The sequence below is a fragment of the Carassius gibelio genome, chromosome B7, assembly GCF_023724105.1.
Source record: "Carassius gibelio isolate Cgi1373 ecotype wild population from Czech Republic chromosome B7, carGib1.2-hapl.c, whole genome shotgun sequence".
NCBI lineage: Eukaryota > Metazoa > Chordata > Actinopteri > Cypriniformes > Cyprinidae > Carassius > Carassius gibelio.
In genome coordinates, this window is record NC_068402.1 from 22,518,561 (window position 1) to 22,544,555 (window position 25,995).

Here is a 25,995-nt window from a genome sequence, read left to right on the forward strand (position 1 = left end):
ATGGACATTCTGTTCCCATTTATATCTGCTGAGCTGTTGCATTCTCAAATCCCAAAGGTGTGATCTTGTACTCGTGTGAGAAAGTGAGAAAGTCACTTGCACTTAAAAAATGCTGACCTGCTGTTCTATACCTCCTCTGAGATGTAACAGCTGCAAAAAGACAAGTAAAGAGAAGGGGCTTTCCTGAGTTCCATGTAAGCCACAGTAAAGGAACACTGACAGCTATACAGCCACTATTATCAGATCACAGTATGTTGTCTTTCCTCTTTCCTCGGGGGACTAAAATTTCTTCTGGGTACTAAAGTCCCAAGACATTTTTAAATGGCAATATATATGCCACTTTCATAAACACATTCTACTGTTCATCTCTCTACAAATGTCAGCTAATACCAGATTATATTCTGAAGCTCTTTCATATTCATCCACCAAGTGCCAGTTATGACCATCCATTTCTATTTATACAGTCTTGTTTTCTGAAGTTGGTTAATGTAAAACTGATTTTTCAGGTGTTATGTATTCATGGATTTTTACTTAATGACATATTACAATCATATAACAATCATAGTGTTATATATATATATATATATATTTTTTTCTTATTTATTTCAAATTATGTAACTGAAATAAGCTGCACAAGTCTAGAACATTTTGTCACAATATCATTGTGTGTAGTTTCCTTGGAAATAAGCTTCAATATTAATGTGTTTATTCACAAGTTGTGTTTTATGGAGTCCTGCACATGACACGTGGAAAAAATAAGTAATAGACAGTTTGGCTATTTGTGTCTGCAACATATTAATTTGTGGTCATGTTCATTTATTTGTGTTGTTTAAATTATATTAATAGGTTTTATTACCATTATGGGCAGGGGATAAAATAATAATGCTAGGAAGGCGTTTAATGTTCTGTTAGGTTGGAATTTAAAAAGATCCATTACAGTGAAGTTTTGAGATTTACTATAGGGAGAATAATTGACCTTGTAGGCTAATCAGTTGCTCCATTTATTTATTGAAATTTAACTATAAGTTTATGATTTGTATCTCTTTCTTTTGAAATGTATTATTTACTCTCCCAGTAGGCTACTATTCGTCTGTCGTGGGTGCAGTGTTCTCTCTCTTTCTCTCTCTGTATAATGGCACAGCATCATCTGCCCTCATTTCTTTATTCAGAAAGCCTGAAGTGCCAGGAGACTCAGCCATGAGGTGGCGAGGATACAGATACATCAGTTGTTTACTCTGATTTTTTTTTACAGTCTTTGTAGTGAAAGTGCCGTGATAAAGTAAGAAATCGTTTTGGATTCGGAGTAAAGCGGCGTTCGCGCATCTCTGTCAGGTGATTTGATGTAGCCTAGTCTGTGATCGGTGGCACATCCGTGCATATACAACACGACCGCGCGAGATATTTAGACATGTCGAGGAGCTGAATTTGCAGGATTGTGGTTAAACGTAACTGAGCAGGTTAGAAGAGGAAAATTAATCTGCAGCTCTGAGTCCATATGGGCTTTTTAGAGCTATCCTAGAAACACCGACGTTCAGTTGCATGGGGCTATTTTCTCCTCTGCGAGCGGGTAAGTAGGTTACTTCACCTCTTCCTTACCTTAAAGTCATACAGTCTACACACAATGTTCTCGTTTTACCTTGTTTCACGGGTTCTGGTCTGTTAACGCTAAAATATTTTGTCAGGTAACTAAAACTTGCTAAATGTGGGAACACTTACTGTTTCGTCAATATATTCAAAGACTGAATCAAACTGACTACGTTAGGAGACACAAAACAAAGCATTTAACAAATGCATGTTTTAAGTTATGTGTTTAGTAAATCTTCGTCTTTTGTTTTTCACGTACAATGCACAAACGGATTTTAATAGCTTTATAACTTGTTTGTCATATAAAAATCAAATCAGATAGGCCTAATAGATCTTCTAAATTAAAAGTTCAAATTATTTTGTGTAGTGCTTTTGTGCATCTGTCTGTCTGAGTTGTGAATTTTCATAACTTAATAATGTAATAGGAACATAAAGGTCACTGTGTCCCACTCATAGTTTGTTGAATTATTAGTTAGACTGTAGCTTGTTGCTGTAGTCAGTTGGTCTCCGTTGATTTTGAATGATTGCACCTGCACACCTGAGACCCCATGAGATGTAACACTGTCAGCATCAACCTTGCAAGCAAGGATGTAGAATTTAAAATAAAACAATACTTTATAATAATATAAATCTATTTTACCCTTGTTTTCTCTCTTTTTTCAATTGTAGTTCTACTCCTGCACTGTCATCTTGTTTTCACTACTTCAGATATAATCAAGAGTGGCAAGAATTACACCAAGACATGTGAGTACTTTTTATTTGAGTGTCTTATGCATATTTTCACAAATGTACTTGTGAGTCCTGAATAATTAGGCAGTTTTTTTAGGTCTTCTGGAGATAACTGCACTTTATGCCATTCAATTATTAGATGCTTTTCCATTTTAATCTGCATGTTGTGTTTATGAAAATGCTAGCTAATGTTTGAATTAGTCAGAACAAGAAAACAAGAATAAGTTTAAATTCCATTTTCATAATACAGGTGTTTTTCTGGTTTTTTTTTTTTTTTTTTTTTTTTTTAAATATATATGGTCTAACGCAAAAAGTAAATAAATCGCCAGTAGCCTGGCTAATGGGCCCTGGTAAGTTACGCTACATTACGTAAAATAAATAACCCCGAGTATTAACTTTCAGTCAAACCCTTCACAAGTTAACTCAATTTAGACTTTCTTATCTAAGTTAACTGGATTTACAGAAGATATAAAAACAAGACTTGTAATCTTTTAAATAAGAAATTATGCATTTGTCTTGTAGTCAGAGTAATGTTCCCTTCGCATGCTATCGAAAACTTCCTATTCCCCCCTTTTGTGATTACGAGATAATAAATAATAAAATGTAGCATCCATTCGGTTCACAATCATATAGATACATGCTTATTTTACTGTTTATTAAACATACAATATGCTTCAAATGATTGTTCATATATAGCCTATAAACACTACTGTACTTTAGCGACAAGACAAAGTGGTGTAATTGTTGTGTGAAAAAAAAGAAACCAATAATGAATAGCCTTTGCAGCAGCAGTGGTCGTCCCGCCACCATGTTTAACGTTTATGGCCCGCTCAACTCGGAAACTCTGGAATCTAAATTATCTCAAGAGTTTCCCAGTAGTAAATACGACTTGAGAGGCACTTTAGTACACAAGCTGAAGTGTCAAAGATGGTTAATTAGTCTACAATTTTGGACGAATGTCCTCAAAACTGACTTGATATGTTTTGGCCTGGAATGATGAACTTGCTATAAATAACATGAAGAGTCTGCGGTCATATGATTGAAATAAGGTGGCTAGTCACTGGGTGAGATGTATCCACAGGGCTTTTAAACATCTGTGTGGCTGTCGCTTTTTTTACTCACTCTTTCTCTCCTTTGATCTCGCTCTCATTCCTGCAGATGAGAACATCATCCTTCTTTGCAAAAAGGAGAAGGTCAGAATTGGAACCTGCTTGGTGGACCGTTTAAGATGTTACTATAGGAAAGACTGTGGCAGGGAGTACATGTTGATGAAACTGATTTGTTCAGGTAAGCCAAATTTCCCATTTTCAGTATTCTGTAAATGTACACTGTTTTCAGAGAGCGGAGATGAATGTCATCCTTTACTGTCTCTTCCAGTCCGTGAATTGTATGTCATCCATTGCTGGTGCGTTACAAGCACATCATGGAGTTATAGAGCACAATTTTTACACAGTTTTATAGAACAGAGGTTTCACACACTTGTAATGTTGATAGCAGTTTTATCCTGAGGAATAAACAAACAAACCAAACTGTAGCCAGCTAGTTGGGGGTCGAGACGGAAACCATGGCAACGCGGCTCCAAGTTGTGATTCAACTGGGCTATCTTGACACGGAGTTGATTAAGCAGTGTTGTTTTAAAGGGAGCCCTTTTTCTCCTCGCTTTGCCTGGCAGCCTAAATGAGCTCAGAGCTCACAGCACAACAAACTATAAAGCATGTAAACTACCACTCAGGGAGTGCCAGAAATGTCATCTAAGAATGAGAATTTAAACGTTTTCATACTTACATCTGACTGAGATACATCTCCTCGCCAAATTACATAAAGGCAGGTTATCAGCCATCGGGGACAGTTCTCTACCCTACCCTGTGCAAACAGATCCTATAAGAAATTAGTTTTGCTGATCCATTCAGTATGAGTAAAATGGCATCTGAATGCTAATACGTGCCCAGGGGACTGCAGTTACTTCTTTTCCTTGCAAATTTTTAATCAGAATCTCACCTTTTGTTATTGCTGTAATTATTATACAAGACCAGTACTGTGAAACCTGAGGCAGTGCTTGTGATTATGTTACTGTTCTTTCACTGACGTATAATCTTGTTGGCTAAGAGGCCACCGTCCTCTTTTAAACACCTTTGTAAGACAGGCAGACCCCTCAGCCATTAGCACATTTAGGGCTGACCTTTGACTAAACTGTTTACAGACAGAGGAAATTGTGTCCACTTAAACTTATGATGTCACAAGACGTGGCAAAATAACATGGCGACTGCATTGTGTTTAACCTCACAGAATTAAACAATCTTAAATAAACCTATAAATACAAACCTATTGTAAATTGAGAATTTGAGATGTTGTTAATCAATCGTATATGCTGTAAATTTCACATTATTCAATATTTCTTTAAATAATCTTGTTTAAAAGCTGGATTATTTATATATATATATATATATATATATATATATATATATATATATATATATATATATATATATATATATATATATATATATATATATATATATATATATATAACTTTATATTTCTCAATACTTTTTCATATAATTCATGGTATTTTTTGATGGACACAATCTGAGTTAAATACAGTATTGGACCTTTGTAATTTTATCAAATTTTCAAAAGCTTTTTTGCTTAAAATATATGGAATTGTGATATAAATCTTCTCATAGCTGATTCTGTGTTCCTGTGGAATGGGCAGGCACTAATGCACTTAATGAAAATGGTCTTTCTTTGCAAATTGTTGCATCCTGTTTGTTGTTGCATTGTGTTTGTTTGGAAATACGCCCAAAATAAGTAGGGAATTGTGCTCTGTGAAAAAACGTGTATGGCAGTGGATAAGACTATATCGAACTATAAGAAATTTATATTTTAATGTATGAATGCATGTATTCATTAAACTGCATGAATTCATTAACATGAATATTTTTCATCATTAGTATTGTCAGACTCTTGATGGTTTTCATGATAGTGTGTGGTACCTGAAGAGAACTTGTTGTACATTACAGTTAGATCACTTAAAATATTGAAATGTACTGTATGTATGTGTCCTGCTGCATTCCCCAGATATTTAAATCTGATGTACAATGCAGAAGTCTGCTGGTAGCAGGACTCTGTGTCCTTAAAAATGCACTCCCATAAAGTAGGACTTTCTAGTCACTCCCCTCAATTCACTCTGATACATGATACATTGCTCATCTATCCAACACTTTAAATGTCACGGTAGCCCTGTGGTCCCTGCAGCCAGCTTTATCCCTGGCTCCCAGCCCATGCAGCAGAAGAAAATAACAAGAAATAAATACTGATAAAAGGCCACATCGTTTTGGCTGTCAAGGACCAAAGGACAAAGAAGCACTTTAAAAGATCATAAAAGTAGCCCATGCGGCTTGTGCAGTATATTCCAATTCTTCAGTCAAAGTCAAACAAAAGAAGAACTGACTTTATGCAGGGTGTTATTCACTGAAAAGCCTCATCATCAAATCATATCGGACTACTTTTATGAGATTTTTTTTTTATAGTGCTTTTTTCCTTCTTGTAGCATACCTCAGTTCTCATTCACTTACACTATCGTTTAAAAGTTTGGCGTTCTTAAGATTTGTTCATGTTTTTGAAAGAAGTCGTGGATGCTCATCAAGACTTCATTTATTTTATCAAAGATAAAGTACAACAGCAATATTTTAATGTAGTATTACAATTTCAAATAAAAATAATATCTATTTTAATATATTTAAAAATTATGATTCATTCCTTGGATAGCTGAATTTTCAGCATCATTACTCCAGTCTTCAGTGCAACATGATCCTTCAGATTTGGTGTTCAAAAAATGTTTATTATTAGCATCAATGTTATTGCTATCAAAAGTGGAAGTGACATGACATTCAGCCAAGTATGGTGACCCATACTCAGAATTCGTGCTCTGCATTTAATCCATCCAAAGTGCACACACACAGAGCATTGAACACACACATACACACACACACTGAACACACACCCGGAGCAGTGGGCAGACATTTATGCCGCGGATGCCCTGGGGAGCAGTTGGGGTTCGGTGCCTTGCTCAAGGGCATCTCAGTCGTGGTACTGCCAGCCCGTGACTCGAACCCACAACCCTAGGGTTAGGAGTCAAACATATAATGCAAGTAATCACGGTTAACAAAACAAACAAAAAAATACACAAACAAAACCAAATTAAACCCTGTGGCTCTTGATGATACATCAATAAATTAAACGATATTCATAGAGTTTTTTACCTCTGAAGCACTGCAGTGCTTGAACTCTGAACTGTACGAGCGCCTCCTCAAAACACAGCCTGTGCGTGAGGCATGTTCTTCTTCTTGCTTTACAGAGGATCACCAAGTGGACCATTGACACTCCTAACTGAGATTGTAGATATAGTGTCAATAGTCCATTTGAGAGATAGGTGGTGGTAATGCACTTATTAGTATGTGATCCGCTGTAAAGGAAGAAGAAGACTCCTCACCTGCACATAAATACTGTTCAGTTTCTTGCACAGACCGATCGTTTTGTGTCTTTACACATCAATGTGTTGTCACGAGCCGCAGGGTCGCATGTATGTTTTTTGTTGTTGTTTTATTGTGTTTTTGCCATAATTCCCATTCACTTACATTATATGACTAACAGACTGCAACGGTTTGTTTTAAAAATCTCTGTTTGTGTTCTACTGAAGAAACAAAGTCACCTACATCTTGGATGCCCTGGGGGTAAGCAGATAAACATCAAATCTTCATTTTTGGGTGAACTATCGTTTGAACACATAATCACAGCTGATTTTGTGCTTCTCGGTCAGAAAGCATTCCAGTTCCATATTTTCTGTTTAAGGTATATTACCTGGTTAATTTTTCATGTTACTTTGACCAATTAATGTGTTAGTATTGATCAGCAGGTTGCCTGCTGCGCTGCCATTTCCTCTCTTCCTGATGTGACCTTCAGTCAGGCACTGTCTCAGCTGGTTAGATCTTTGTGTTGCAGCCAGGTTGGTGACGCTGGCTCTAGCCCACTGGGGATGCCCCTGCTGTGAGTGTGGAATAGCACACCCATCATACCTCTCCCTGCATCATTGGCACAGACAACATCCACCATTCTTTCTACTACAGCCCACTCATAAACACTCGCCCTCCTACAGTCATCTCCGAGGGAGGCTAAAAAGAAGACAAGGAAAAAGCAAGATTCAAAGTGGGAGAAAATGTTGCCTTGCTTTTGTTGCATCAGTCTCTGGATTCACGCATGGTTGCTTCTAATCCAGTCATATATCGTATGCTGGCTAAATGTTCCTTCTTCAAACTTGCTGTCCTCTGGTATTGACTTTCATGGCTACTTTCAAGTTCATGCAAATCCCAGATGTAGAAATGCTTTGTTTTGTTTGTTTCGAGTGCATTAGCATTTTAATTCCAGAGCGAGAGCTAAGGCCTCTCCTGCTGCTGCTCACATAAATGCTTCCAATTAGATGAGCAACGGGCGGCTCTGAGTTTTGGGTTATCAGAATGAGCTTTATTAAAGCCCTCCCTGAGGAAGAGTACCCACGCTGACATACATCCTTGCTTTTGCACAGCTGTCAATGGCAGTGGTCCACATTAAAACAGTATTAGTCCATCACAGCTCTCTCCTCCTCTACTGACATTGATGTTCAATCAAAGTTAAATCACTTGTGATCCATAGGAGCATTTTACTGTATATTTTCTTAGCACAAGCTATGAATTCTGTTCCTATTAAAAATATCATCTTGCTCTTTCTGAAATATTATCTTTTGTCTGTGGCGACTGTTGTCTGTTTATTCCTACAAAATTGTGAATATTAGATAAATATCACTTTGCATGGAAAATGAGGCTGGCACTATTCTAAATACTCAAGTGGTCTGCTCATATTTTAGGGCACATCAATTTTATCAAACAATATCCTCCAGCTCCAGCCACCAGGCAAAATCGAGCCATTTTCTGCATGAATTTTGAGAAATTGATGCAAGATTGCGTCCTTATGCGGGCATGACTAACAATTTCACTCTTCAAAAGAAGCAACCTTGCAAGAGCCCTGAATATTTATGCATATGAGCTTTATACCAGAGTGAGAGGAAAGAAGTGGGAGTTAGCATGATGGTAATTTTTATTTTACCAGTGTAGCTGGATCCTTAGATTGTTATTGCTGAAAAATACTCTACTGCTTTGGCACTAATTCACTTATTATTTCATAAAGCAATTCAAGAAGCTGGCATAGATTGGCACCAAGTTTGCAAATGCACCAGTGTAAGAAATTTTGACCAATAATTATTTTCATGTTTATAATGTTTCCAAAAGTCTAGACTTTTACCAGATTAAAGATGAATAAATCATTTAAACATCATTAGATACAGTAGAAAATAAAATTATGTTAGCCCCATAAAAGACATAAAGACAAAAATATATGTATTGTGGCCATGAATTAATTAATTCCTTTGTTTTAGTCCATGAATTACGAGTTTGATCCCTTGTTTAGCAAATCATGGCCTCTAAAATAAAATACGTAAAATAATAAAATTAAATAAATAATAAATAAAATAATAAATTATTACATACTTTAGTGGCCAATATTTACTAAATTGAGAGACAAAATGCTTAATTTGGGTTCATAATGTATGTATTTAGTCCCATATGTCACATGCTGGGCTCCGTATAAATATATGAAATAAAAAATCCATTATATTATTGGGTTTTCAATATTGGATTAATCAGACCGAAAAAGATGATGTAAAAATAAAAATAATAAAAATCTCTGATATTGGTGGTCATGATATACTATGCATGCTTAAATTGTCAAATATATTTCGTTTATTGGACCGTACAAAAAGTGCAAAAATAAAATAAGATGCCCCATTTTTAGTTGTGCTCTTTGAGGAGCATCTCAGCAACAGCTGCAGTTCCAGCATCCAGCATTACTCAACAACAGCACAATGAATCCAGCCTGCAGCGCTTCCCATCTGTGCCTGGCAGTCCGTATTATTATCCTAAAGTGAGAATCTTTGCCTGTGTTTTTGAGGTGATCTCTATTCAGATTTGAAAAGGGAGATGGGTTGATTCTTTGATCTGATTGAGTGAGACATGCAGAAGTGGTTCATGGGTTCCACTTAAACTAGATTAAACCACATGGCCAGTGCCTCATCCCATGGGCTCAACCTGCCAGCCATAACAGCTAGAGTGGAATCAAAGCTGCCAAATCCTGTGAAAATGGGTCCTGCTATTGCATTCCCTGACCCACTAAAACCCTCGAGGTCTAGATAATACGGATCTCCACTGTTAATCCCCCCTTAACTTCACTTGCTTGAGATATATGGTATCCAAAGCACCCAGGTTTTTCGCCACTGTGCCCTTTAATGTGGGTTAAATGACATGGCAGTGGCGTCTTTAAATGGTTGCCCTTCCATGACAGGAAACAATCTTAGAATTGAGAACCCAGGGAACCAGTATCATCTTTTTATCTTTTTTTTTTCTTTTTTTTTTTTTTACTCAACCCCAGTGAGTCAATCTTCCCTATTTGAAATCCGAATTTTACATTTGAGTCGAGACGAGCTGGAATTTTAGGCTCTCTGGCAACTGAAACTTATTGGAAAAGCTTTTTGTTTTGTTTTGTTTTTTTTTATTTAAAGTGCCATTTGGAACTCACAAAGGAAGGAGAATAACAATGAAACATTTGTTATACCTGATATATTCCTGGAAATAAGGTAATCTTGTATATAAAAAAGACACAAAAAAAAAAAACTTTGAAATCTTACAAAATATTGTAGTATTATTGTTTTATATTGTACCATCACTTGTGAAAGAATTGCATATTTTACCATTTAGTTTAGCATTCAGCCATGTATTTAATTCTAGTAAAAAAAACTATTTATAAATACTATATATTTAAAATACATTTATTTCAAATGAAGTAGTTCAAATCTACTAACATATTTACTTACACATTACTTGAAACTTACTGATGTAAAAAAAATATAATTTAACATTATTTGGAGTGCTGCTTGTGCACAATGCACATAATATTAAGCCAAACTTGTTTTAATCTCACTATTGATTAGGATTGTGTGATATTTGAATAATATTGGTCAGGGGCGATTCTAGGATTTTCATTTTAGGGGGGCTCAGTCCCCTATAAGGGTATGATTAAAACATATTATTTTACTATTAGCGTTATATACTACTAACCTTATTGCAATCCACTATTCCATTGTATTCCCTGTATTTCATAGATGGGAGTAGGAGTACTGACTGAGCCATATACAACACTGTAAAAAACAAACTGAAAAATTTAGATGTTACCAGTCACTAGAAGATTTTGAGTTGGGAATGTAGATTTTAATTATTATTTTTTTACAATGAAGACTTCCTGATTCATTATTAGGACATTCACATTTATCCTTTGACAATACCACTGCTTTTTATGAAATATACGTGGAAATTGGCAGACAATTAAAACAACATAAGGGTTCAATGATTGCAGTGAATCTTGGGAACACAGTGGTGTTGTGTGTGAGAAGCTGTCTACGTTCTATTCTCATTTGACTGTTGCTCATTTGCAGACCTACTCTAAAAAAAGTTGTATATCCATCTACAATGAAATATAAATTATTATTTTTTGCTTTTTAGCCTTTATAATCAACAATACGGTTGGTTATACATCAAGTCATCCCCTGAAAATTTATTTAATTTCAAATAATTTAACTAACCAGCTAATATTCATTAAGTACATAGACAAAACATGTATTAATGTAATTGTATATTGGCAATATGCTTAATCTGTTCTGTATTTATTTCTGTTTATTAAAAATAACAACATGAATTATCAATTTGCCACTTCTATAAATCAACTACTTAAAAAAATCACAGATCCCTTTACTCTTAATATATATATATATATATATATTAGGGGTGTAACAGTACGCAAACAACACGGTTCGGTACGTACCTGGGTTTTAAAGTCACGGTTCGGTTCATTTTCGGTACAGTAAGGGAATGAAATGCAAACATTAAACTGCAGGTTGTTCATTACTATAAACTTTTTTTTAACAATTTGTTTACACTTTAAAAATTTTTTTAATAAAATATATATATATAAAATGAAAAAAGAATAAGAAATAAAATATTGCTGCAAATTTCTCCACTAAATAAAATACTCTCAGTCTCAAACCAATATCACATAATAAAATAATGAAAAATATTAATAAATAACTATGATTACAGTGCAGCATTACCAATCCCAGCTTGTAGGCCTGCTCATATTTAAAAATATATATATAACTTTTCCAAAGTGTAAAGTTGCAGCATCAACAGTTTCAGTTTTTAGACCTGCTCAGATTTCGTTATAGTGTTGGCCCAATCGGAATTAAGAGCAAAGGTCTGTTTAAATGCTGACGGGAGCTTCGTTTGAATTACAATCGTTTCTTTCCTAGTTGTAGTGATGTTATACTGCCTTTTGAAAACCTTAGGCCGGTGACACACTGGCATATTGCACCTGTCAAACATAGTCTATTTCGCCGTCAATACTGTTGACGGTGTCCTTTATCAGTAGGCTTTATATTTATGCTCAACATGAAGTATAGATATTGTTGTCGTGAAGACAAGATCTTGGTCTGTCGGCGGCCTCCCTCTATCTCACCTACAGTAGCAGCATCGCGCCGCGTCAGGCACGATATTCTGGTGTGTAAAGACACAGAAAATGCAAAGCAGTTGTCACGCAACTGACACGGAGCAGAAAAGCCACGTTCACGCCACGCAGCCAGTGTGTCACCGGCAGGATTTGCACTGAACGCGGAGACTTCTCCCACTTAATATGTTCATTTGGAAACACGAAAATGTACCTGTGTTCCATGCACAAAATATTGCATTTGTTCATTCGGTTCACACGTGCAACGTACCGAAAGCCCTGTACCGAAACGGTCTTGTACAAATACACGTAATATATATATATTAGGTGTGTAACGATACGTGTATTCGTATTGAACCGTACGAGGCTTTCGGTTCGGTACGCGGTACGCATTATGTACCGAGCGGTTCGTTGAACTAATTAATTATATTTGAAAAAAAAAAAGTGAAATATAATGATATGCATTCAACAAGGTAGCCCAATAACCCAAACGACGTAACAGGCAACGCCCCTGACACCCCAGAAGAAGAAAAAAACACCAACTTATATGTTTATGTTAGGCTACTCAGGCGCTCGCTCACTCAGTACGCGCTGAAGGCTCGTTGCAAAATAGCCAATGCGTTTAACAGACCAGAAATAGAAGATCCTCCAATAACCAACAGGTCTGGTGTTTGGGTGCACTTTGGATTCCCTGTAAGCTATAATGGTGATGGCAAGAGAGGTGGATAAAAAAACAACGGTCGCATCTGCTACATGACAATAGGGTACACCAGCGGGAATACAAAAAAAAAAAAAAACACCAGCGGGAATACTTGAAACATGTCAACTCATTTACGCCGACATCACCTTAGTGTGTCAGTATCTGGGAAAAGACGAAAAAAAAAAACCTGTTGGTTATTGGAGGATCTTCTATTTCTGGTCTGTTAAATGCATTAGACATTTTGCAATGAGCCTTCAGCGCGTGCTGAGTGAGCGAGCGCCTTAGGGGCCGTTCACATATCGCGCCTAAAAACACGTGGAAAACGCTAGGAGCGTCTTTCTCCTCCTTTCCAAAGCGCTCGGGCAGAAGCGCTCATGAGGCGTCTGCCTTTGCTAAGCAACAATGACGTGCTGCTTTCTCCATGACGACGCGGAAATTTCAGCAAAGGATAAATGGATTTGCAGCTCTAAAAATCGCTTGCAGTAGGCTAGCTATGCTACTAAATTTATTTCAAAATTGCAATCCATATACAACTATGATCAGCTGTTCCTTCATCTTGGATGAGCTCTCAACGTTGTTACGAGAAAGGATGAAGCTGATTGGTTAGTTCTTGTCACATGACCCACGGTGCGCTTGCGACATCGTGAAAAGTTAAGATGTTTTTACATTTTGCTGTATCTAAAACGTACCGTACCGAACCGAACCGTGACATCAGCGTATCGTATCGAACCGAACCGTGAATTTTGTGAACCGTTACACCCCTAATATATATATATATATATATATATATATATATATATATATATATATATATATATATATATATAAATATCATGATACACTAATGATTTATTATTACTTAATACAAAATTATATTTAATAATACAAAAAAAAATAACTCCACATGGTGTTTCTCACACACACACACACAAACACACACACTTTGTACTCTGTTGTTCGCTCTGCTCTGCGCCCCTGCAGATTGAAAACCGCGCTGAAACCTTGCAGACTCAGATCAGGGGAGGAGCTGAGACTTGACGCAACTTGCCGCCGTTTCAAATGAGTTTTAAAGGGGACTGAAGGGGACTAATACAAATTAATTAATAAAATAATTTTTTAGGGGGACTGGGCAATAGTTTAGGGCTAAGCCCCCCTAAAATGGGCCTAGCGACGCCCTTGATATCGGTATTTAAATGCAAGATATTTAAAGTGTACCCGAAGTATACTTGGGATAATTCTACATTATCACAATCAAATATACTTATTTATTTGATTCTTTAGTTACTAAAGTTATATCTAAAGGTTGAAGTAGTGCTGGGGCGTGTTAGAACGAGCCGTTTTAGGAGGGCATGGCAGAGTCTTAACTTTGATAAAGAATATCTCTTTGGATTTTAGACTTTAGTCTTTACCACTTTACAGATCTTCTTCATGCTCCAAGAGCTTGTAACACTCCAATGAGAAATAAAAGAATTCAATTCGCATCATATGACCCCTTTAAGTATACCAGTTTACTAAACTAAACGTGTATTTGTAGTATACTGTAGTATTTCAAATACATTTTAGTATATTGATTTTTCAATAGGACATATCACATACAGTGTAAATACTGCATACAGCAGAGTCTTATGGAAGTATGCTATTGTAAACATAGCAAAAACAATAGGCACCCTACGGTATAGTGCAGAACTATTCTTCATGTCTTCTGATATTTTGAGAGGTTGGGTTTTACAAACATTTCACAGATTCATTATAAGGTTCAGTAGCAGTAAACATGAAAGCAGATAGTTGCACTCTCACTGAAAGTCTTCTTGGATTAGACAGTCAAGCAGAATTTTGACAATGACTTGCTGTACTCTTTCGCTATTTACCAAATCCGTCTGACAGCTATCTTGACAGCGTAGCAGAGTGTAGCAACTGTCTTTGCCTCATACACACTGGCTATGCAAAATCCACTAAATTATGTTCATACAATAGCTGGAGAAAACTACAGCAATCTATTTTGGATAAAGTAATAATTTTCTCCTCTATCAAATTATTAATTTATTATATATATATTAGGGCCTGCATAGACTAGTCGAGTGATCGGCTACTTGGAAACAGTCGACTACTTGAGCATGCATTAACCATAATGCAGGCACAGAGATTGCAAGTACACTTGAATTTTAGGATTACAATATTTTTTGTAGCTGTTACTTTATATGACTTTATCTATGTTGCATGTGAAATTAAAATATGTAATGTAATAATTATCGGTGTGCCCGAAGCAGAATTCTTTATTTGGAATGGCAAGGATAATGTCTTCAAAAACTGACAAGGAATAATTCTGCCTGAATATTCGGCTAAAGCTATCACAGTCTAGTGTTTGTTAGATAACAGTTGAGGTGATCAGCGCAATATTATACACAGACCACTAAAGTCACGTAATAGGGTTGTGCCGATAGACGATAGTATCGTGTAACGACGATAGTCAGAGATATTGACATAAGCAGATTTCTCTGTCGATAATCAAGACGATATTAGGCTCATTTTCCTATAAATGTATTAGATTATAATAATAACTATTATTTTTATTAGGCTGCTTATTATAATTCAGCTATCAAACTGCCCAGCAATTTCACTTCAGCACCGCATTTCTCTCTCACACACACACACACAGAGAGTGCAGGGGGATTAGAGCTTGTAGTCGCTGAAGTCGTCCGCTTTGACTCGGATAACTCTTTAAATACATGAAATGAAAGGGATAGAAAACAACGAGTTGGTGTCCCACACATTTAATGGCTGCTACACGGCAACGCGCTCTTCTCATACATGAGAGATTAACTCTTTCTTGGCTTACAAATAAAGTAAAGACAAAATAATAACAAGGTGACAGAGTGAACTTATCATCCATAGTGGTGCTCACATAGTCCTTCTCTTTAAAGACTGATCACTTAACTTATAACGCACATTGTGTGGTGACGTAGAAAAACTACGTGAGAACCACTGTGGATAAGTTCGCTCTGCCGCCTTTTTATTATTTTCATGCACACCAAACTATAATGTGATGCATGCAGAGTTTTGGCAGTTACAAAGTCTCCATCCACAAACAGACGTACATCGTCTACAGATAGGTATTTCATTGCACTTTAACAAATAATCCGGCCTATATATGTGCAATATTTTAAACAAGCCCTCACCATCTGAGTGTAATGCCACAGTTATGCTAGAATGCATCTCTTTCTTGTTTCTGTGGTGGTGCATTGGTCTCATCATGAGGCGCGGTCCCGAGCGCTGTATGACTGATGCATCAGTTCAATTCAACTTTACTAATAATATATGAACTTAGCTGTTTTAAATACTACTTTATATTTAACATGTTCATTTATGTCCAATATTAGTGTTAAACTGCTGGACTTGAAATCGACTATTGATTTTCACCGTTGACTGTTTTTGCAGAACATTTAGACTGATAACTTCCGTGCGCAGATGCGGCAGATTTGTCACCGGACGCGCGATATGACAGTTGCGCCCGGCAATATATGAACTTGCCATTTAAAATACAGTATTTTTATATTTAACATTAGTTTATCAGTATGTTTGAAAGTATATTTTTTTGATTACTGGTGATTCCATAGGCTCTCTCTCGTGCACCTGCTCAGTTTAAAACACCAAATAGTTATGATATGACAAGAACAAAGAGTATCTCTCTTGCTCCACCCACAATAATATTGTGTATAGTTGATCTCATGGGCTGACGATATGACGATCTGAAAAATGACCATTTCGCCCAACACTATCACGTAATAAGTGTGTGAAGTAAATGAATGCAAACTTTATGAATGAAAGGAGTGCAAATCAAACACAGCATTGCTGTTGCCTCTCTTTTCATCTCTCAGATATCAGAGCTTGGCGAGAGTAATATTATCTATAATAATACATCATGCATGTTCTATTATTATATATATTTAAAAAGCAATTATTTAAACCTCAGGCTACGATATGATACAAATGAATGGAAAAAGCAGCGCGCTCACCAATCATACAGCCGTGTTGCTCGTCTCAATCTCTCAAAAACTAAATCAGTTATATTTTAATCAGTTATAATCAGCTCGGCTAATAATCAACTTAGATGCGGATTCATTTTCTATTTGGACTACATGTTTGCATCTTTATATTTTGCTGTTTTGCCTGGCACATGCACATTTGTTTAGTGAAGTTCACAAAAAAAGGGGGGGTGAAATGCAAATTTTCACTCAATCTCCTGTTAATCTTGAGTAGAACTGCATCCTTCATATCTCCAAAAAGTCTTTAGTTTTATTATATTTATAAGAGAAAGATAGTCTGTACTGTTTTTTTTTTTAGAAAAAACACGAGCGGCTGTCGGCGTGACGTGTGGTCGGAGCTAAAGAATCACGTGGGCGAGTAGGCTTTTGCGTTGAGAGCTTCTGGAAGCCTGTGACATTACCGTGAGGAAAAAACCATCATCCAATACAAACTATGGCTAACAGTCAGATTCAGTGTATATTTATGATCCAGAATCAGATCCAGAAGCTGAAATTGAACAAGAGCAGCAGCAGCAACGACTACAGTAGGACGTCTCTATGTAGTATGTATTGAAACTGTATATATTTGCTTAGCGGTTTTGGAAAATGACTAAGTTCCACTTTATGTCGTCTTTTTTTTTTTTTCTTTAAAGGTGTACATGTGGGAAGTGCAGTTTAATGCCAACATCGCATGTTGTTTACTTGATGTGCTTACGCGCCGATAGTTAAGTTAATAACACAGAGATATTTGTAGCAGTTTTACTCACCGCCTGCGGTTCCAACACACGATCGTGACCCTTTTTCGTTGGGACTGCATTATCCTTAAGAAATAAACGATATGCAAATCCGGCTTCAAACTGGCCCTTGTTTGTAAAACAAGCATCTTCGAAATGCAGGGAACAAACACAAACACTTGCACAACTCCGTTGATGCTCTGTAAAAATAAACTCCATCCACTGGTCCCTTAATGCTGTTTTTTTTTTTTTTTTTTTGGTAATCTGTGCAGGGTTGTCTTGCCCTGGCAACCAAAAACAAACTTCTTTTGTGACATTTCAGTCTCTCGCTCTGATCAGTCAATGTCTCTGCTCTGCTATACGGGAGCGCGCGCTCTTCCGGTAGAAGTGCCCTTAGGACCCATATAAGGAAATTCCGCTCCATCTAACGTCACACAGACCCATACTTGAAAAAACTTTCTGAAACTTGTGACAAACCGGAAACCAAACGTACAACTTAATTTTTGAAACTTTGTCAATGTTTAGCATGGGAATCCAACTCTTTAACAGTGTAAAAAACTCAGTATGCATGAAATAGCATTTCACCCCCCCCTTTAAAGAGTTCTGCGTAATGAAAATGTGTGCATTGAATTGATTCAGTCGTGTTCAAATGATCACTAAACATTTGTCATGGCATCTCTCAGCTTGCATGATAAATATATTTTTAGAAATTAATAATTATTTTAGTTTAACAGTGATAGCTATGAAAAAAATAGATGTACGACGTTCTATCCGAATGCAGATACAGATACAAATACTGGCTGTTACATGAAAATTTTACATATAATATCATAATTATGAGTTTTTTAATTATTATTTTTATTATTTATATATGTAATTAGGATATGAATTAATAAGCATTTATTGATAAGAATTATTTCTTTTAATTTACAGTAACATGAAAAACGAGTAGTCGAGTAACCCGAGTACTTTTTTAAATAAGAAATCGACTAGCAGAAATCAGTAGTCGTGTAACCCCTGATATATATATATATATATATATATATATATATATATATATATATATATATATATATATATATATATTTATTTATATATAGGTTTCTTTTCGTTTATTTTGAACAGACAGTAGTACAAGTTTTTCTTTTTAATTCCACCTAGATGTGAAAATATTAAATATTATTACATTATGTTAAATATGTATAATCTGCAGTAAATACAAGGACTAAATTCTTGAAATATATTTGATTTAGTTTAGAGATAAACAAGGGAAAAAACGAGCACAAAGCTCCATTTTGCAAACAGTTGAGTGCACAAGCCTTAAAAGGACACTCCTTTGTCAGTCTATATGAGAGATGCATTCAGAATCAGCACATCGTCACTGTCTAGGTGGGCTTTGTTTTCAAGTGCACAACTCATGGCATTTGCTGTTCTTCTGCTGGCAGTCGGTTATCAAACAGCTTTGCATTGCTGCGGGCACCCCCTTCTTGATTGGAGGTGAATCACCTGTATTCATTGTAAGGCCTTATGCACTGAACCGAACCGAGATGCCCGTACCGTGACTGTTCGGTACGAATATATGTATTGTTCCACCCCTTAATGATGCGCGGATGAGCTAAAACATCACCCGAATCCGCAGCTTCAAATAAATTATCCCCCCGCCAACCGCCCGCACCTGAATTTTTATCTGATTTAGATAACCGCACGCGATCGTCACATTCAGGGTTGTACGGTCATGAAAAAACTGGAAAAGTTATGGAATATGGAACACCAAAACTGTTACCGGCCTTCTTTAAAATATCTTATTTTGTGTTTATGCAGAAGAAAGAAAGTCATACATGTTTGGAATGATCTGAGGGTAAATAAATGATGACATAATTTTTGTTTCGGTGTGAACTATCCCTTTAAGTTCCAGACTCAGAGCAGACTTTTATTTCAGCTCTCATCAGCATCAGATGAAAAATACTTGGGCAGTAGACAGTGTATAATACTGTAGCTATTCCCTATGATTTACCTTCTCAATGCACAGTTGAGCTTTGTTGTCCGGCTAAATAATGAGATTGTGATTTGTGAATATGGAGCGTCACAGGCAGAATTGTAATCTGTGTCTCCCCTACGGGCTTTATTAATAGGTGTGCCAGAATGAGAGAAGGCTTAAGCCTCTGTACAATTTGGTATGACCTAGATATTCTGAATTTCTCTGACCCACATCCAATTCACTACAGGCTCTACTGTGCACTGTACAGCAGGCTCTTTCTCTTCCATTATACCAGAAATTAATGGCTCTGAATCTCAAAAACTCACTGTGGCATGTTGCATTCTTTCTCCCCCTTTGGACTAGACATGCAAACCAAAAGCAATGCTTTAGACTGGTCTTTGATAGTAAGGAGGAATTGCTTGGCATGATTTTGATGATATAATTGACAACATATTAAATATTAAACATGAGGATTGGTGTGATGACTAACATAATAGGTGCAATGACGCTTAACACAGAAAAATGGTTATAGTTGGAATTGTGTTCATATTGTATTGCAAAACACTTTTGCTGCTATTTAGGTGGGATACTGGTAAGGTTAGGCACAGGTTTAGTGGTAATGGGTAGGTTTAAGGGTGGGTTAAGGGTTAAAGGTGCAATAGGTGTTTGTCTTCAGAAACATTTTTTGTTAAGCTGTCTCTTCACATCCCGATAGCAATCATTAAGTTAAGTGGTCAAAATGCATTTATATGTATTTTTTAGGGTTGTAATGGTTCCCTAAATTCATGGTTTGGTTCCATACAACATTGGTGTCACTGTTCGGTATGTTTTCTATATGGGTGGTGGTGGAGGGGGCTTCTAATTGCTTAAGTCATAATGTAGGAAATATTTCTGTTTTAAACCATGAAGGTGAGCCAATGGATAACACATAAGCAACGTACAAACCTTTTGCAAGATTTATGCCAGTCAATTCACTATGCTGAAAGTAAAAGCCAAAACAGAATGACAGAGTAATGATGGAGCTTTTGTCATATGATGGAGCATATCCTCTCAGAGACGACGAGAGACAAATCTACATCAATATATGTTGATAATGGTACAGCCAAAAGCTAACTGTTTTCATTTGTTCCCTTAAAATTTCTCTTGTGGCCTGTACATAATGAAGAAAAACATTTGAAGAAACTTATTTAGTGTTAAATAGGTTGCTTTTGAAAATCGGTGCTTGAAATAGGCTAAAGCTTTTTATTTAATTTATATTTATTTATGACTGCAGTGTTACACTGACCAGTCGCAATCACAAGACTACTAAACAGCGCTGTGAGATCTAGTGATCACGCTCGACTTCTCTAGTACAAACAACACTGGCATGCGATTTAAACTAGTTTAAAGCCAAATAAATCAGAGCTGGATCATTCTCAGCAACTGATACTGAAACACCTGTGCAAGGATCCAGTTAGAAGGTGTTTCAATCTACAAATCTACAAAATTTATCATGGGTTTACTGTAGAAACATTGACACTAACCATGGTATTGTAGCAGAAAAGTAGAATTTTCATATTGAATTTTATATTAATAATTTACAAAATATATTAAAGGAGTAGTGGAATATAATCAGTATTTTTGTTATTAAGTCATGTCAGTTGTTTGTTGTGCATTTGTATTTATACTGAATGCCTTCAGGTTTACTGTTTTCATAGCAAATATTATAGAAACCATATAGTTGGCCTACTTTTTACCATGGTAGTGAGGTGGTGTACCTGTGGTTATCATGATCTACAAATGTATGAAACATGAGACTGTTATAATTTTGACAGATACTCACAGAAATAGGCACTGTTTTTGTTAAAGGGGTCATATGATGCAATTTCAAGTGTTCCTTTCTTTTTGAAGTGTTACAAGCTGATTGTGCATAGATAAGATCCATGAAGTTGCAAAGACTAAAGTCTCAAAACCAAAGAGATATTCTTTATCAAAGTTAAGACTCTGCCGCTCAAATGTGCATTTCTAAAACCTCTAATATTGTTAGTAAAACGGGAGTGCTCAGATTGTCATATATGTATGTAGTGGATAAAAAGGTTGGGAACCACTAGATTATGAATGCAAAACTCAGTTTGTTTACATAAATGCTCTAGCACTGCATTATATTTTGCCAATTATATTGTATATTATATATTGTATTATCAAATGTTTTCTGAATGCACTTTTTGGACTATGAATGTAAATAATAAAACAGTCTCTTCAATCCAATTCCACTTCCCTTTCTGTCAACATTTAAAATTTTTCCCCTTAAATGTTAAAACTGTTTATATGCTGTACTTTATGTGCTAGCTGTGCAGTTATAGTTGCCATGAGTATTAATTTTAACGCCACATTTTATACTGTATAAGTGAGTGATGAGAGGTGCTAACCCCGCTTCTAAGTTACAAGTGTGAAATGTACATTACCTAGATCCACCTGATCTGCTGTGGCACACCCAGGGTTAAAAGCAGGGTTTAGAATGACGATAACCCATAGTTATGGGAGTTTCACAGTGCAGTGTTAAAATTGTTATGTTACCTCATCTCTCAACATCATTTCCTGAAATCTGCTTTTAAAGTTTTCTTTTTACAGATTTATAACCAGAACTCCTAGAGATGTCAACAGTTAGACTCAAGTGTCCCAGCTATACTCCAGTCTCCTCCCACTTGTTTTTATCCTAATGTGTTCATGCATTGCATCAATGTGATTCATATTTTGCGTGTGTGTGTGTGTTTGCTGCCCCTCTGCTGTATTGTTTCTTGCTGTCCGGTCAGCAGCTGTTGTCCAGTCCGAGTCAGATGATGCTGGGTACAGATTGACCTTGAGCTGATGAAGCCCACAATTCTGTTTGGTCAATTTGGGGTGGTTAGAGTGAGCTCAGCGTGCTGACAGACAGACTGCCCAGTAACAAACCTCATCAAACAGGGCCTGACAGTGACACAGTGTTCCCAGAGACCGCCTTCAGCACAGGCTGCAGATGGGAGCAAACATCATTGCCACAATCAGATCCATTATCCCCCATCCGTCACAGAGCAAACAGTCAGCATCCGTTACAGGCCTGCAGGATCACCGCTGACTCTTCTGTTTAGCTGTGCACATGCACACACACTCACATTAAAGGCCCTGCAGGGGAAATATTATGAATGCATTATGCCAGCTGTGCTTGAACAGCTCATCCAAACCGTTGTGTGGGTGTGTGCACAGTTTAGAGGAAATACAGCAGTTATGAACATCGATCAAAAGAATGTGAAGTTGTAATGTTGGTTATTTTAGGTTTTGCTAGGTGTTGTTGAGTATGAATAATATGCTTGTTAGGATGCTAATACCATATAAATACTATGAATTCAGCATTGTAAATTATGCGATTCATACAAGTAGGAACAACAGTGGCTACGTTTACATGCAAAAAGTTTGCTTCAATCAGACTGAGTAAATTCAGATTGATGAATCTGATTGTAGTGTTTACATGAACGCTAAATAAATTGATCGGGTTGATGTGCGCTAATGATGCACGAGTCGTCTCATAAACCACGGACTTACCCGTGTGTCGGGTTGGGTCAGGTCATTAAAAATGTTGGGTGCAATTCCGTATAGCCTATATTAAATATTTGGAATATATATATTTTTATGGCGTTATTTTACTGACAAATGACGAGAGCGCATTATTGTAGCACAAAAGCACATTAATACAATGGTGATTGGAAATCTTTTCACTCGTGTGCAGATTTTCTTTGCTCTTGCACAAATCCAAAGACCTGATTTATTTCTAATACTATTAAATTATAAAGAAATTACAGATCCATCTTTGAAATCTGATTAGTTGATCACTTTTGACAATGTTCAATTCAGGTGCGAAAATAATTAATATATGCAGCGCATGAGCCCAGAGAGATTTGAGCGTGCACAGGACACAGTTTGAGTGAGAGGAGAGACACATTTTAAGTGTATATCTGAGCACTCGCGTCAGGTTTTCACCTTCCACAGAATATATAAATACAGATAAATACATTTAGTTCTAACACATGAAATAAGCTAATTATTAAATGTAAGTTTCAAGCCTTTCATAATTTGTGACATTTATGTAACTATAATGCCAAAATATGTGTTCGAACTAGGACTAGCCTATAACACTCAACAATACGCCACCTTTTCAATCGTGTTATTTTTTATGTCATAATGCACACATCCTTAAATGTAATCTAAACATTCCAAGTTAAAATCCTACTTTTTGTACGATTTCTAGTTTTCATGTCGCAGTTTAAGCCTATTATTTTTGATATGCTTGTACAGTGGACCAACAGCCAAGGTCAGAATTCTTTGTGGATGAGTATCCAAAACAAGGTTGTCCTGCTCCACTTCACAGTTGCCGAGTGAAAGGACAGTTTTATAATGACAGGACACGCATTTATACAACCCTTTATTCAAAAGGAAGAGCTGTTCTTCCCTCATGCATCATTACAGTGTTTCTGTGTCATTGCTCATGCGCAGTCATTTCAGTTTTGTGTTCAGTTCAGTCCGATCGAGTGTTTACACGCAATCTCAATCGTATTAGAAGAGGAATAAACTACTCATTTTAATCCTATCGAAGTTTCATTCCAATAGAGCTCAATCGGATCAATTAAGGTGTTTACATGATGGCTTTTCAGTCTGAGCCATCAGTCCTATAACAAATGGATTATTTGGTTGCATGTAAACTTAGACACTGATACCTATGATTGGTTGTTATTAGTGCGGTCAATAGATTAAAAATGTTAATATGCAATTAATCATGATTATCTAAATGTTGTTTTAAGATGTTTGACAAAAGTAGAGCATAACTTTTGACATAACTAGACTTTGAGCCGGTTACGACCCGGCTCAAAGTCACAACATAAAGAGGGCACTTAGACAAAAATAGGTTTCAATACAGTTATAAATTTATTTCAAATTAATCAAATAATGTCTAGGGTCAAAGTATTAAAGAATAACCAATGAATCAAATCAAATAGCTGTTAGAAATTGGGTTTGTGGAGTTGTGGAAAACAAATGTGAACACAAAATATCAACCCACTCTTCAAACAAACAAACCAAAAATGAGAGAGAGTGATCACAGCTCCATGAGCCTCTTAAATAGGGTGCCACAGGTGCCAATAATTAACACTGGAATCCCGCCCATCCAGGAGGAACCTGCAACCTTAACCAAAATAAGAGAAAAATAGGCAGGGCTGTAACACCTCAATCAACAAAATGTTAAATAACCTAAAGTATTTAACACAATAAATTTAACAAATAATAAAATAAACAAATATGTCAAAACATTTACAAAAAAAAACAGGAGTATAGAATGTCATACACGAGACAGTGCATCGGCTAAAACATTCTCCTTTCCTTTGATGTGATGAATTTGTAAAGGAAAAGACTGCAAAAAGAGACTCCATCTCATCAACCGCTGGTTAGAGTTGCAACTTCGCTGCAAAAAAACTAGTGGATTATGATCAGTCAACACTTCAATTGGGTTGCCACTACTCAAATAAACCTCAAAATGTTGAACTGCTAAAATCATTGCCAAGGCTTCCTTCTCAATTACAGAATAATTTCTTTGGTGGGAATTAAACTTTTTAGAAAAGAAGCAGACTGGGTGTTCAATACCTTGATCATCGTCCTGCAAAAGAACTGCCCCTGCCCCATTTTCACTTGCATCTACTGCCAGTTTGAAAGCATTTTTAAAATTTGGCGCTGCCAAGATAGGGGCATTAACCAACAGGGCCTTGGCATTATCAAATGCCTGCTGGCAACTGTCTGTCCACACAAAATCAATTTTTGGACTTAAGTCTGTAAGAGAACTCACTACACTAGCGAAATTGGGACAAAAGGCACGATAATAGCCGGTCATTCCCAAAAATCTCCTTAGATCTTTACGAGACTGAGGAACAGGGAAATGATCTATAGCTTCAACTTTAGCCCGAATAGTTCGAACTTGACCTTGCCCCACAATTTTGCCCAGATAGGTAATGGTTGCTTTGGCAAACTCACATTTAGCGAGGTTAACAGTCAGATTAGCAGCCAACAAACGGTCTAAGAGCGCTTTAAGCTGAGCTACATGACTACTCCAGTCAGGGCTGTATACCACAATATCGTCCAAATAGGCTTCACAATTGTCTAACCCAGATATTACTTGGTTAACTAACCTTTGAAAGGTAGATGCAGCATTTTGCATTCCAAAAGCCATAACCTGATATTCCCATAGTCCATCTGGAGTCACAAATGCTGACATCTCTTTGGCTCTGTCAGAAAGGGGAACCTGCCAGTAACCTTTTAAAAGATCTAACTTGGTTACATACCTGGCAGAACCCACCCGGTCAATGCAGTCATCCAATCGGGGCAATGGATAAGAATCTACTTTGGTTAGAGCATTAACCTTACGAAAATCTGTACAGAACCTCATAGACCCATCAGACTTTGGCACCAAAATACATGGAGAACTCCAGGCACTTTGGCTTGGTACAGCAATTCCATGTTCAACCATATAAGCCACCTCCTTGCTCAACAGTGCACGCTTTTCAGGACCCACCCTGTAGGGATGTTGCTTCACAGGGGCAGCACCTGAAACAT

At 36.6% G+C, this 25,995-nt stretch overlaps 1 protein-coding gene across 1 annotated transcript in view; it reads left to right on the forward strand.

The window, feature by feature from the left end:
- The first annotated feature begins 1,114 nt into the window (after positions 1-1,114).
- The window catches only part of LOC127961692 (protein BEAN1-like), a 79,057-nt gene continuing 54,176 nt past the window's right edge, over positions 1,115-25,995 (forward strand). Inside the window, exons 1-3 of the mRNA XM_052560922.1 lie at positions 1,115-1,567; positions 2,254-2,328; positions 3,472-3,600. Of these exons, the coding sequence (XP_052416882.1) occupies positions 1,540-1,567; positions 2,254-2,328; positions 3,472-3,600 (232 nt within the window). The 5' untranslated portion in view covers positions 1,115-1,539. The remainder of the gene's footprint in view (positions 1,568-2,253; positions 2,329-3,471; positions 3,601-25,995) is intronic.